This window comes from Paroedura picta, chromosome 5, assembly GCF_049243985.1.
Source record: "Paroedura picta isolate Pp20150507F chromosome 5, Ppicta_v3.0, whole genome shotgun sequence".
Classification (NCBI taxonomy): Eukaryota; Metazoa; Chordata; class Lepidosauria; order Squamata; family Gekkonidae; genus Paroedura; species Paroedura picta.
Genome location: NC_135373.1, coordinates 49,362,529 through 49,377,726, shown reverse-complemented (window position 1 = coordinate 49,377,726; position 15,198 = coordinate 49,362,529). Strand labels below are relative to the sequence as shown.

At 40.4% G+C, this 15,198-nt stretch overlaps 1 protein-coding gene across 2 annotated transcripts in view; it reads right to left on the bottom strand.

The window, feature by feature from the left end:
- Positions 1-15,198, bottom strand: part of SCUBE1 (signal peptide, CUB domain and EGF like domain containing 1) — a 156,135-nt gene that overhangs the window by 133,648 nt on the left and 7,289 nt on the right. For both annotated transcript variants that reach the window (XM_077337820.1, XM_077337821.1), the window contains exon 2: positions 8,715-8,837. In XM_077337820.1, the coding sequence (XP_077193935.1) occupies positions 8,715-8,837 (123 nt within the window). The remainder of the gene's footprint in view (positions 1-8,714; positions 8,838-15,198) is intronic.

The window sequence follows — 15,198 nt, the reverse complement described above, 5'->3', positions numbered from 1 at the left end:
TTAACTCAGGGGCACTGGAGATATGAGAGCCCCAGAGTAAATTTTTGCCTCCAGCATGCCAGCAAGGGGAAGTCTATAGGAGAAAGCATTTGATACCCTACATTGTGATAATAAAATGTTTTTGCTAAGGTTGCCATTCCATCTGTTTCAGTTTGTTTTTAAATCTTTTACATATAAGTTGGTCTTGCAATAAGCATTTCTATGACCTTGTTTTTTGATGAAGAATAAAATTCAAAGAATATCAATCAAAAAGCCTGTAGTCAGCATTAGGACTAATAATAGAAGTAAAATTGTTTTTACTGAAAACAATTAAAGGATATCATAATTAAAATGAAGTGTACTTCCCTATCTTGAAAAATATGTGCTGAAAGGGAGAGATTACCCAGAGATGGGGAAAATAACTGTAAAAAGGGTTTGAGATAGTTATAAGGCAGGGTAGATCTCCAGAGGAGAACCCCAGCATATCATATGAGCACACACACACACACAAAGCAATAAGCAGGCACTTACAAAATGCACCAGGGAGAAAATTGGGAAGCTTTAGCCTAGGAAAGGGACATACACCCACACAAAGCAAAAAGCAGACACACTTACAAAAGGCACCAGGGAGAAAATTGGGAAGGTTAGGCCATGAGCTCCAAAGAGAAGGCAGCCAGGGAAGAACTTCAGTGTGGCGGCCGAGAAGACAAAGCCCACCCCCTTCCCCGGCTCTCCTCGTTTGCTTGCCCCACCTAGCCGCTCCCCCTCGTTTGCTTGCTTGCCCCACCCACTTGCTTCCCTGGCTTGCCTCGTTTGCTTGCTTGCCCGCCCCTGCCCACTCGCTTCCCCGCTCACCTGGTTTGCTTTCTTGCCCCACCAGCTCGCTTTCCTTGCTTGCCCCGCTCACTCGCTTCCCCGGCTCACCTCGTTTGCTCGCTCGCCTCCGGGCTGAACTTGAATGTGCTGCCATGCACCTTCGCTTGCAGGTCCTGCCTGTGCAGAAGGCGGAGTCCAGGCAGGCGTGGTACGTGGTGTGGGGGCGGTGCTTGAGCTTAGCATAGGCCGAGTGGCCAGGCTGGGCAGAGCCGCGCCATGTGCTCACTTTGCAGCTGGGCGCGGGACTTTCTAAGTAACTGTCAGGATGCGGGACTATTTTGCCAAAGGCGGGAGAGTCCCGCGAAAAGCGGCACTAATGGTCACCTTACTTTGGCAGCTTATAGAGCAGCATATGAAGCAGTTTCCGAAAGAACCATGCCTCTCCCTCTGCCACCAAGAATTTTGGCAAATTTGTTAAAGTTGCATACCCATTGAGGGCATGCACATTTGTTAAATGTACATGCTCTCCTTTTATTATTTTGGTATTCTGTGATATGTGGTGGTAAGGATTTAGATTTCAGATTTTTCTGCAAATCTGTTTTTTCAAGTTTTGCCAAAGATATGCCATGTTCATTCACGGCTCCAGCCTCCAGCTTTATATATCAGATTTCACCAGGACAAGAATTAAGTACACTGATGAAAAAAATATCCCCTGCAACATAGTAAACAGCCTTGTCTGGCAGATGATCTAGTTCATGTTTCTTCCTTGAGGATTAATTCACATATTAGAAAATCCTCATATGCAATGGGGGTTTTGTGCCTCCCCTGAAGCACACTGACTCTTTTCTGTTTGCAATCACGGAATGCAGTGGGAAGTGACTGTAGCTCCTCCTCCCCCACCTGCTGTTTTCACGTCATCAAACTGCCCCTTGGAGCTGATACTTTTCCTTGTGAAATATGATTTTCACAAGAGAGCCAATAGTAGCTCCATTGGATGGTTTGAGAAGATAAAAACAGGGTCAGGGGAGGCTACAGCTGCTTCTCATTGAATGCTATGAAAGCAACCAAAAAAAGGCTATATGCATCTGGGAGATACAAAATCCCCACTGCACATGTGAGATAAAGTCCTAATGTTAGTCCCTAACAAATGACAGCTTTGTAAAAGCATAGGTAGATCCTAAAAGATATTGCCTGTGAGACTGAAAGCTTGCTCACTGCTGCTTTCCCCACCCCAGGAGAGGTGCAGTTTTTCCAGAAACACCACCTTCAATAAAACATGGTTTTATTTACTGCAGAAATTACCTTTATTTGAATAATACTTAGAAAACACTATTGCATGTATTTTCATTAGACTATATACCTTTAAGGAAGAAAAAAAACCCAAAGTATTGAAAACTGTTGCAATGCACTTCAGCAAGCTCAAACGCTACAGATGTGACTGTCCATTCACCTATTTCAACAGAATTTAATTCCCGTCTACAGAAATCACTGACAGTGTAGTCTTAAACAGAGTTTTACCGTTCACAGACCTATTAGTTCAACAGACATAGAAGGCTGTAACTTTAGGATTACCTTACAATCACTTGCATTACACGTCATATTTTCGTATCAGGTTGGTGCATACAATTTCTCTTCCACCAAGTAAATATTAATGTTCATTCTTAGCCAATCAGGTACATTTTTTGGATTAGTCTGTTTTTCTAATCTTATTCTCCCCTTCTACACACACACACACACACACACACCTTTTACAAATCAATAACATATACGTTAGCATCATAGACCGTTTACGCACTGGAGGTTTCATGCTGGAGTTTTAGTCGTGGCAGGTTGCCCCACCTCTTCCTGCACACACACGAGGGAGCATTTGGCCCAATGCGCCTCATCTGCCCCGGATTCGTGCTCCTGCATGGGAGCTGGGACAGTGAAGTTCCCAGTGCATAAAGGGTCGTAATGAAAAACACAGGTGGCAATGGTGGGTTTAGCTGACAATCCACATATACGGTAAATGTAAATATGGTCCATGCTTCTTTGTTGCTCCTACTGGATTTATCAGCAGCCTTTGATACAATGGACCATCCCCTTGTCAGGACAATTTGAGCTGAAATAGGTATTGGAGGAGTCTCTCAAGTGGTTTCATATATTTTCCTTTCTTGCACTGTTTTTTGTGCCTCATACTTCCTTTTGGTTTTGTTTCTAATTTTTGTGATCCTAGTCCTATTGCATAGTTTGTTAAATGTCTCATGTGATTTAATCAGTTTTAGAGTGCATAATCTGCCTTGACTCTCAGCAAGAAAATCTAGTAAATAAATAATCCCTGTTATACTATTAAAATAAAGAAAGGGTCCAAATTGGTCCTGAATTATTTACACATAACAATCAGATACTAAATACTAATGGCTGTGGAAGTTCAAATTCTATTTCTCACATTGCTTTCTGCAAGGTAATATCCTGCATTATGTCCTCACAGTGCCCTCTTATTTTGTGTGAGCCAAGGTACATTGGGATGGAAAGAAAGTTATGCATTAAATAAGCATGGCTTGCAGCCAGGTCTACCATTAAACAGAAATCAGCACCTAAAATATAGAGAGATTTAAAAGTCAAGGAATCTTTTGATGCAGTCAGCCAGTCCAGTTACATGGATCAGTGCTGAGTACACTGGCACATGTAGCAACAGCTTTAAATAGGTTTTAACACTTGGCACACAGGGGAGTGGGTAGATTATATAATTCATTCTTTGTCTCTGTCTGCAAGAGAAGAAAGCTGACTCCCAAGACACAGAAGTTTTGAGATACTAGAGCCCCAAGAAGTGTACATTTAATAATTTCTCTGTTAAAGCTCCAGGCAGAAAGGCAACCACAAAAAAAGGTTTTACAAAAGCATTTGACCAAACATTTTCAGTACCATTACAGAATATGACGTTTCCATTTTCCTGTGGGCTTCAGCAAAGCAATCTTGAGGTCTTTAATCTTTGTACTGACCTTGTACTGTGCTAACTATGTCAAATAGGGTTCCAGCCTATAATTTGGAAAGGAATGTTTAGAAACACTGCAAATGAGGAAAAGTCACATGTATTGTTTACAAGGCTGTGTGGTGATTTAGATATTAATGCTAAAAAGGCAGATTTATCATGATGAAATGCTTATAAAATCACATTTATGTAATCTGATGTATTACATTTACGTTATGCCTACAAGTGAAGGTATGCTTAAATGGGACTTGAAAAACTTCAATTCCCAACTTACTTCTCGTTTGGTTTAGAATTCACTGAACACGAATAGTCTGAAATCAAGGTTCTATCCTTGCTAAACAAGAAGCTTAGTTAGCCAACCTTGACCACACTTTACATCTCTTTCCATTACTCACAATAAAAATTGTTCTGCAGAGGAGAGGGAAAGAATGCTTCTGTGTTCAGAGAGAGTCATCATCATTATATCTGAATATATTATTTCAAAAGGCACTTTTGAAATAATGGTTAATTTCATTGAATAAAAAGCTGGCTACAAACAAGTCAGAAAGCAGCCACCTACATTGAATTCCTATAGTGAGCTATTTTACACACACTCACACTTAAGCATGTTTGGTCATATATAGCTTTGTCCTGCTCCAATGGACAAAGATGGCAGAACTCCTTGGAAATCTGCAGTTGGATAAAGCCCATAATGTAATGCTAGGAACTCAGAAAGCCAATAAAACACATTTAAGCAAATACCAACCACCAAGTTGTGTAATAATGCTTTATGATTGTGATATACTGTTCTCTTAAATCTTATATTTCCTTAGTTGCTATTTCCCACTTTCTATTTTTGATTCTCAGTTCAGTAAAAGAGATTCAGTTGGTTGGTATGTGTTCTTGGGACAATAATTTCAGCAGTAAAGGGACGCTGTATACAACAGTGACTCATAGAACTAAATCAAAAGGCTATCCTACATATACTTCTCCCCAAAAATAGATATGACAAAGAGCTTGGGAGAAGGGCAATATTTAACACTTAAATCAATGACTAGTTCTCGAAGATCAGGAAGAAATGGTGTTGAGCCACATATACAAAAAAACCCATAAATAATCAAACCTTACAGCATACCCTTCCCTCATTCATATATAAAAAATTGTATGAACACATTTTTGTGGGGAGCACTGAATATAACCCCTATAATCCCCCCTTTTAAGATGAATTAAATGTTTATCACAAAGTTTTACTCAAAATATATAAAACAATTTACAACCTATATATAATGGTTATTATTTAAAAGTGAATAATTTTGGCAACAGTAAATATGCTGTGATGAGTTTAATGAAAATGGAAGATTTATCTGACTGTGATTTGTCTCACTTCCCTCTCCATGGTCCTGGAGTGGGGCAGTCTGAGACATGTGGGATATGAAGCTCCTTCTTGGAAGTTGGCAGGGTGTTGATCTATTGATTCATGAGGGGAGGGGCTTCTCTCTCAGGACCCAAGCTGTTTGTGAAGCAATTCAGTTCCCACTCCCAGGCACTGCCACAATTAGAAAGCCATCAACCAACAGTCAAACAACAAAACACCATGCATAGCAAGCAACAGAAGAGAACTCTATGGGAAGAGAAATAACTCCTAGGCTGAAACAGCATACCTGATGTTTAACAAGAGCCATCCACAATGATTGTGTCCCTTTGGACGGGAAGAGACTGCCCTATCCAGGACCACTGAGAGGGAAGATTCACAATAAGTTATACAAATCTTCTGTTCTCCAATGGACTGGGTTGGAGCAGTCTGAGACATATGGGACATATCAAAGCAGTGTGCTCCATGGAAGACTTAACAAAAACTTTGGTTCCTTAGCCAGAGAAGGTATGTTCTAAGGCCCTTCTTCCACAGGTCACTTCCTCAGATGATGCTTTGTCAATCCTAAAATGTTTGGTGAAGGAATGGATTGATCTTCAGATGGATGCCCAAACAGACCACCTCTAAAGAAAGGAAAGACATATAGGCTGCCAATGTCACTACCCCTCCAAGTAAATGGGACTGTAAATTCCAAGTAAATTCCCAAGGGAATCCAGACCCAGGCTGTGATCGCCGATTCCTGCTGAGGGAAATGAGAACCAACTGCTGAGGCAACCACTGATGCTTCACAGATTAAAGGAGTGATTGGGGAAGCTCCTGGCTGAAAGGTTGGAGTCCCTGCAGCTTGCCTCTCCCCTGAGGACTGGAGTTGAGAGGGGGTGTTATTGCCACAGCAATGCCCCTGTAGAGGCTCCCCTTCGAGGAAGTTATTCCCCCTTGGCTTTCTCTAATTCTGAGTAGCAACTGAAGGTTGAGTCTCCCCAATGGGATTCCTCACCCAAGATTTAAAAAACACAGTAGTCTCCAGGCTCCTAAAAACACTGCCCCAAGAATCATGGGAAGAGGAGGCAGGCAGGGGGACTGACAAACAATAAAAACAAAGAAAAAAGAGAACGACAACTAGGAATTGCAGTGCTCTGAAGGAGTGCAGGCAGCAATGCATGATTGTCCTGGGTGAAAAGCCCCTTCCCTCAGGAATCAAAAAATCAGAGACCTTTCCTAACTCCAGAGAGGAACTTCTTCCCACATATCTCAGACTGCCCACCCTGGACCAGTGGAGAACACAGTATTTAAAAATTCACATCCATGTATCCTTCCTTTTTAGTGACTGTATAAGAGTGCTCCTGCCCAAATAATATACTTTCTCTTGTTTACCACAGAATTTGTTTTCCAGATTCATGTTGTATTTTATCTACCCTTCTGATTGCAAAAATAAAGATACATGTGCTACAGTACCTCTTAGACAATACTATATTTCACAAATCAATTTCTTGCTGATAAACAAGTACTTCCCTTGGTCAATGCAGAATCTGTTGTCCATTGACTTTACTGAGTGCTTCCAAGTTCTGTTATTATAGGAGGAGGAGAAAAAGTTCCCTCCATCCACCCAACACATAATTTTATCCCACCCCTTAGTTAACTTTATTCAAAACCTGAAAAGCCACAAGCTCTTTAGCATTTCCACCTAGGTAGTCATTTTGGTTGCACTACATTTTTCTACCTTTGCAGTACCTGTTTTTGAGAGACAGTGACCAGAACAGAACACCATGATCCAACTGAGGCTGTACAACAGATCTGTATGGGAGGATTACAGTACTGACAGTTTCATTTTAACCTCCTTATGAATAATCTCCATCACAGAGTTTGCCTTGTTCACAGCTGTCAGTTGATGTTTTCATTGAGCTACAGCCCCAAGATCTCCTTCGAACCTCTGTCACAGTCAGTTCAGATCTTCATTACTGGTTTGGTTATTGAAATCATTTTAAAGGTATAGAGCTTTCCTGCAATTATGCAGATTCCTGAGGTGAGAAGGGCATCATACAGCATTCATGTCCTCATTCTGACGATGTACGGGAGCTTTACTCGCATGTCTGCTTTTAAGAAGATTGGTCTCTGTTTCTCCCTGACACTACTGCACTTCTTCACTAATTGTTCATACAAAACACCCCTCCTAGCACATTACGGCTGCATACATCCAGGAGAAAAAATTGAATATATAAATATCAGCAAAACTCAATAAGAAGAAACCTGATGGTAGGTAGATATTAATAATTAAAGCTATGGATGCATATACATATTTTAATAGGAGGAGCTAAACCCAGTGGACATCAAAGATCAATAAAATTATCAGAGATGCTAAAATCACCTTTGTACTTCCCCCTTTTTTTAACCTCAGTAAACTTTTTTCCTACCAAAGGGTAGTTCTAAAGATGCTTCTACTTGCAAGTTACATGATTATTTTCTCATGCCTAGCTGGAATCTCAGCAACAGCTTGTAGAACTGAGACACCCATAATTGGTAACTTAGCTGCAATGTTTTACAGCAGAAATATTCTGAAACGAATGTAGTAGCAACAAATTAAAGAAAGACTGTTCTTGGCTAGATTTGAGTCCACTAGCACCTCAAAGGCAAACCAGATTTTTGGGCTATCAACTTTCAGGACTCAAAGCTCCTATTGTCAAATACAAGTGTACTTGGCCGTTTCCACACAGCCAGAGGGCACACAGCATGCTCTCCTTTATTTGGGGTCTTCCATATGATGCAGAGCTCCATATAAGCACAGCTCACAGGGCTCTTGGGGTTTTCCTCATTAAAGTGGAGCAAAGAAAGCCCTTATTTGCTCCAGCTTGAAAGATGAAACAGTGTGCCAGTTGCAGCAGAGCCTCTGTGTAAAAGTTCTGCATGTCAGCCCAATGGGGTGGGGTGGGGGTGGGCTAAAGTTCAGGGCTGCTTTCACAACATCAGTCCTCAGCTCCAGAGTCCCCCCTCCACTTTAACCCTTTAACAGGTCTTATCGAAACAAAGTCAGCTGAGGGGGCAGCTCTGATCAATTGCTCAGATGTGGGGGTGGGATTTTCTGAACTGAGCAGACCTACCAAGCAGAAAAGAGGGGTGCTGCCAGAAATGAGGAGTACAGCAAACAGGTATAACATTTGATGTCTTTCCTACTTCTCCAAGTATATGAGGTACACAGAACCAGTGACCCCACTTCTAAGCCCACATACTCATTGCTGACAACATATGAATAGAAACAGCATATAACACTATTTCCATAAAGATCTCTAAAAATCATTAACATCTTACTATTTTTGAGAAGCTCAAAGGACCCACAGAGCATGGGACAAAGTCGGATCCACATAAAATACTCAGAACCTACAGCCAGGGTTTTAAAGTCACCCTAGAGTTTCTACATACAGAGCATCCCCTTTTGTCACTGAATAATGCACACAAGCAATGTCTGCTTTCCAATTTATACTATGCAATATAGGCGTAAATTTGCATTAGCCATTTCAGGAATCACACTATTTATAGAAACACTTGCAAAGCAAGCAAAATGGAAGGGGAGGGTGAATAAAATAAGAGAACAGCAAACCTTACCTTCACATTGTTTCCCTTCCCCTTTATAACCTGGTTTACAGATGCATTTGTAGGACTTTGGTGTATTTTGACAAATTGCATCAATATGGCAGTCATCCGTCCCTTCTGTACATTCATCAGCATCTGTGACCACAGAATATTAAATAATCAAGGACAATGTATTTAATGAAATTCTTTGAAATGTTTCAGATATTTTCTTGTATGAAATTTTCAAGTTCTCAAAATGCTGTGGATAGTATCCTATCTTGCTATAGGCAGAAGGTGAGGCTTCACCAAATCCCTTTGTATTGCAGCAGCTATTTCTCAGACCTGGAGAGCGCAATCAGTACCACAAATGGGGAATCCACGTGGAGGCTGGGGGAGCTGGAAGGAGTGGGAGCATGGAGTTCAAACTGCTCTTCCTTGCTGTTCTACAAAAACAGGTCAGATGAGGCTGCTGCCTCATCCTTATGTCCTTACTGGCTCCAGTCCGTCCAGCAGCATTACAGCCGTTCTGTGTCGTGGGACCCATGTACAAAGTCCAAATCTTGCAAGTTCCGTCTTCATTAGTACAATTTCCCTTGCCGCCAGAAGACTTTTTAAAAAATCAGCAGGTGAATGCAGTTACAAAGTTACAATTTCTGTAGCAAATTATCCAAACACCCAACTTTTATTTAAGAGAAAGTAAAAAGCTTGTAGCCAGAATCAGAATACTGCAGAGCTGGAAGAGACCACAAAGAGCCACCCAGTCCAGCTCTCCCCCCACCTTCCTGGACTTTTATCACACAGTCCTGAAAGGTGCTCATACAAGCTCCTCCTAAAAACCTCCAATAAAGGAGATTCCACCATCCATCTGAGGCAGCGTAATCTGTCTACAAACAGCCCTCACTGCCAGAAAATGCTTTCTAATATTTAAGTGGAACCTCCTTTAGGAGGAGATTTATACTATATTTATACAGCCTCTTTCATTGTGTTAATATAAAGGGGAAGGCAAATCTCTGCAAAAGGCAACGAGAATTTCACATGAATAGATGAAGCTTGCCTTAAATTGAATCAGATCCTTGGTCCCTCAAAATCAGTACTGTCTACTCAAATCAGCAGCAGTCTCTTGCATCACCTACAATCTAATTCTTTTCACTGGAGCTACCGGTACTAAGTTTGGGACCTGCTGAATGTTCTAGCACTGAGCCAGGATCCTCTCTGATCATTTTCTACACAGGTTACCTGTTTAAGTTCAATGCTGATAGGAAGCAAAGGGTTTCTCCTGCTTCCCCACAGCATCTCGCTTCATTCAGACAATTTCTGGGGTCTCCCTTCCTTTTCAGCAACCTTTCTGAAACCTGCTTTGTCACAAAGTTTTAAGAAAGGTCACATTAAAGCCTGGATGGCTGCCACGAGGGAGGGAAAGGTTGGATTTTTTCACCCCTGAGAGGCATTTTCCCTGATGCTATCCCAGTAGCAACTATTTCCACCACTGACAACAGGAGGCTTTTATAAGAATATCAGTAACAAAATAATGTTATATCATCATCAATATGCCATGATTTGTTCTTCAGATCTCCAGTTTTCAATAAAGTCTCCATTTTGCTTTGCAATGATATTAGGGAAAAGGCATGTTTCTGTAATAGAAGGGACCAACTACTCACTTAAAAAAAAACAAGACAACGTAGAATCTCTGCTAGATATATTCTTATATAACAGTCAGTATGTTTATCAATTGACCCATATAAATAATACATCTGTTATAACATTGTATTGATAATGAGCAAGCTTCTTTGCTGCTGCACTATATTCAGAACTACAACAGCCCTCTTGCCATTTACCTGAAATTAGAGGGCAAATTCTCACCAATGCTCACCTGTCTCCATTCCTGCTGATGCTCAGTTGAGCAGTGGGTAGAAATGGGGACAGGACAATGGCAAGGCTTCAATGTCACTTTAAGATGGAACACAGACGTGATGTTGGCTATGCTGTAGGAATGTTCCCAAGCTCTATGATTTTTATCACTAAGGTCAGGAAAAATCCTAGATCACTTCCAACCAGAAGGCTGAAGTCCTTTTCCCCATAACCCACCCCTAAAAGTCTGCTGGCGTTCCCAGGCATGTGCCTGCGAACTGTAGGGATACCAGAAAAGCCTGTCCCGTTATGGAAAGTAAGATAATCTAACAGACTATCAAAACTCTATAATAATATTCCAATTGGCTTTAAAAAGAATCGAAAAGGCCGGGGGGGGGGGCCTGCCATGGGGGACTGGCAGAGAAAAATGCAGGGTTTGTCTCATATGGTACCCTTGTTATGACTGTGCTGTATCAGCAGCTGCAGCAGCAACAGGGAAACCAAATAATCTTGTCCCCATGTGGAAAACATCTAAGTGATCCTATAGGTAGCAACACTGGAAGTAAGGCCCTCTGGTGAATCTTGGGGACAAGAGTTTAATCCTGTTGAAATACATGAGCAAACAACCACTTCCAAGGCATATGATGTACAATGTACTAAAAGCAATGTGTCATTGGTTTTCGATAACCTTTGGTTTTGTTTAAGTTTAATAATGAAACCTACATACCATATTGTATTTAAATTGGTACATGCATTACCCCTGTAAATTAATTTCTGCCTGAAGCTTTGAATTGGTTTGAATATTGTTTTTTTTTCCTGTCAATCCTTCCCTTTCTCTTACTTATGTCTGTTTCTCCATTGTGCCACATGTCATTCTTCTTGTTGATGTGGAACATATACTGGCGTGCTCCCTCAAACAGAAACGTAGACGGACGTGATGTCCGTCATTCTGCCTTAGAGAGTATGCCACTAGATGGACCGCAGTGGTGGTGCAAGAGCAGTGAGCCTCTCTTATTGCTCTGGCATCGCTGCCGCTGCCAGTCTTCTGAGGCTGCTCCCGCCCTCTGCACAGCAGGAGCAACCTTGGAAGACTGGCAGGGGCGGTGTCAGCAGGCACGCCTCAGTGCTGGGGCTTGCTGGGCTGGTGCCACCTCCACTGGCCTTCTGAGGGCACTCCTGCCTTCCGGAGACTGGTAGCCAGCAAGTCATGCCAGCAGGTAAGGACAGGGAGTGGGTGGAGGGGAGGGGCAAGGGACAAGGATCCTCGCCCCTTATATGGATAAGGGGTGAGAATCCTTGTCAGTTGAATTTGTTTGTCTTTCTCCCTACCTAACCTCTATTATCCCCCTTGGATCCTGCTGTCTGATTACCCTGCTGTTGGCCCTCCTTTCCTTCCAGGTGCCACCTTATTACACAAACACTGGCTGAACATCCTTGGCTGTCTTTCTTTCTGCGAGGTGAAGTTCCAAGGTTGTGCAGCTAGCACCTTGCCTGGCTGTCTCCCCAGCTTCAGCTGGGACTGCTCCCTGCACTTATGACTCCTTGCCAACCCCTTGCCTCAGCTATACTGGCCCATTCATCAAGGGGAAAACTGTGCTCCATGCTGGCAATGGTGACAAATGAAGCTGAGCTAAGCTTGGGTGCACCCGTGAGAGTGGAAACCCCAGATCATTTCGCCCAGCTATTTGCCTTTTCACTGGTTCAGTAGCAGCAGCAACTTCTCCCTCATCAGCCTGCAGCTTTTCTACTGCAGGAAACATGTAAAAGCTGTGCAGGCACAGAAAACACCAGCATCGGAGGGGAATTAACCCCCCCCTCATGTTTTAAGACACATTTTAACCCCCAATCATCAGCAAAGCAGCAGGGTTAGCTGAACCCCCCCCCCCCCCGCCCCCGCCCAGAAAAGTAGCTCGGCTTGATGCGATTCCCAGCCTAGTCTTGATGAAGTAACTAAAGGTATAGTCTGCTATTGTTTGGGAATAGAGGCAGTATAATTGAGAAAAGTATCATTTTTGTTGCATTTACTTGAAAAGCAGACAATAAGAATGAATTTACCATGTCCCCAAAAGAATTTGTTCTATCACAGTACAGCCATATATTAAAAAGCTGTTCACAAAACCAACAATAAACACTGCTTTTCTATAGATCCTTCTTATTCAAACAGGTGAAATATGACACCGATGCAACATCTTACAAATGTTCTCTGTAAACATATCTGAAATTGAAAAGGAAGAGCAGCAGGTATGATTAAACACCTGAGTCAATATTATGTCCCAGAGCCTTTCTCCACTTTATGCAACTTGGCACTGAATCACTAAACTGCTCAAGCACAGAAGCATAGCAAAGTAGCATTTTACTTTGTAATAAACTGGAGTCACACATTCACCTCAGCCCTCAGCAATCTAATATGCAATTTTGATTTATAAAACTGCATCTGTAAATATCAAACCACTAGATTCAGGTCCAGCAGTATCAACAAGATTTTTATGTTTTCAAGAGTCAAAGCTCCATAACTGTCAAAGGGAGTTTTGACTCTCAAAAACGTATATCCCCAAAATCTTGTAAGTCTCTTGAAGTGCTACTGGCCTTGAATCTAGCCATTCTACTGCAAACCAATATGGTTACCCTTTGAAAATGTAGATATGAAATAGTGAAATGGCAAAATTACTGTTGACCTGCTATATCATCATATTACATAATATTCTTATTTACAAAAATTATCTATAGTTCCATGCATCCAACATTTGTACTACTGACCTGTCCAACCAATTTTTAAACCTAATTCTAGTACTGCTAAAGCCAAAGGGAATGAATGAAAAGGTAATTATCAAAAAATCATGTAAATAAAACTTGTCTGTTTTGTAAAAAAAACAATCAAATCCCTTAAAGGTACAGAAACAGATGCTTGCCAATCAATATTGTGGGTCTAATTGTGTTTTAAGCCAAGCTGCTAGTCACAAAACTTTTTCTGCATAATAAAAACATGACAGATTGGGAATTGCTAGTCTCCCTAATTTCCATTTCTGCTGTGATTGTGTTCGATCAATCATTGGATTCTTTTTCCCCCCAGACAAATTCTAAAATGTATTTCTGACTTTTTAAAATTCAATGTCTGAGATACAGAGAGGAAAATTTAATATAAAAAGCTAACTTTGAAAGAACAAACATTAATTCTATCAGAGACAACTGTAGAGAAGTCAGATGTCACAATTACTCTTTAATTAAATAAATCCAACTTTTATTGGTATATATATTGGTATATCTTTAATTTAATTGAGGAGTGAGGCCAAGTTATATTTACAAAACTGTTTTTGCTCAACAGTACCTAATCCCTGATGAATAAGATAGCTTGAGCAAGTATTCAGGCAGTGAAAAGCAGGGTATAAAAATCAACTCTCCTTCTATGCTCAACCTTATCAAAGGTCTTTCTAGGCATCTACAAAGAATTACATAATCTGATCTTGATCTTTTTGTGCTTGATAAATCACATTTTAGGTACTCCTGATATTGTCAATTCACAGGAAACCCCTTCTGATCAGAATCAATATATTTTGTAATAATTCTATTCAGTATCTTTTCCTAGATTGGTATAACTCTTACAGAAAATTATTATTTATTTATATAATATAAAATAATATATTATCTAAATATATTATTTAGGAAAATTAGTAGTATATTAGTAAAGCAAATGCTTTCTGCATTTTTAACAGGTTCCAAGTGGCAAAAACTGATATGATATTAAAAATCTAGGAATCGATATTTTACAGAGTTAAATAATATGCAAATGTATATTACAGATGTCAGGGATAATGGCCACAGTATAAAATCTGACCGTTAGGGAAAGTAGTTGCAGTAAAGATTAATATTGCCAATGATTGTATTTGCCTTTCTTAATATCCCTCTTGACTGCCTTCTGAAATTTCATAATAAAATACAGGCAATTATTAAGAAATTCATTTGGAATTATAGGCATACAAGAACAGGAAATAAGGGGTTTCAACTACTATATTTTAAAGAAGTAACAGCAATTCCAAATACAAAGACATACAATAGAGCAGCAAGACTGGTGTCCTTATCATTGTGACTAAGATGTATAGCTTGGAATATCAAACAGATGGGCACTATTACTGCTCCTGCCACCTAGATGAGGGGGACAGAGAATTTATATCTGATACAGGCTAAATTGATTTAATTTAAAGATAAATACAGGCTACAAATAGCACCTTTAACATCCCCACTGGAACTAATTCAAGAATTAGTTGATTTTAGGCTGGTTGGCAAGCTGGCAATTTTTGAGTATGAGAAGGGCGTGGCTAGAATAAGTTCATATATTTTAGTATCATTCATTTGATAATGCTATTTGATATACTACAAGAAAAATACATGATATTATAAACAAAATAAGAAGAGAAAAAGTACAAGCAACAAATGTTTGCAGAACAATGGCATCCATGTATTAACTACTAGAATCAAATACATAAATTAAACTTATGTTCAGTAAGTGATCTTACTATTTTCATTCAAGTTATAGATTTTTAATAGAATTCACTTCCTCAAATTTGCTAAAGTATTGTTTTTATTAGGTAGTTGTAGATTTGTATCTATAACAGTGTGAGCTTAAATGGAGCTTGTGGCGCAAAAAGCCTCTTGTGGTGCAGAGTGGTAATGC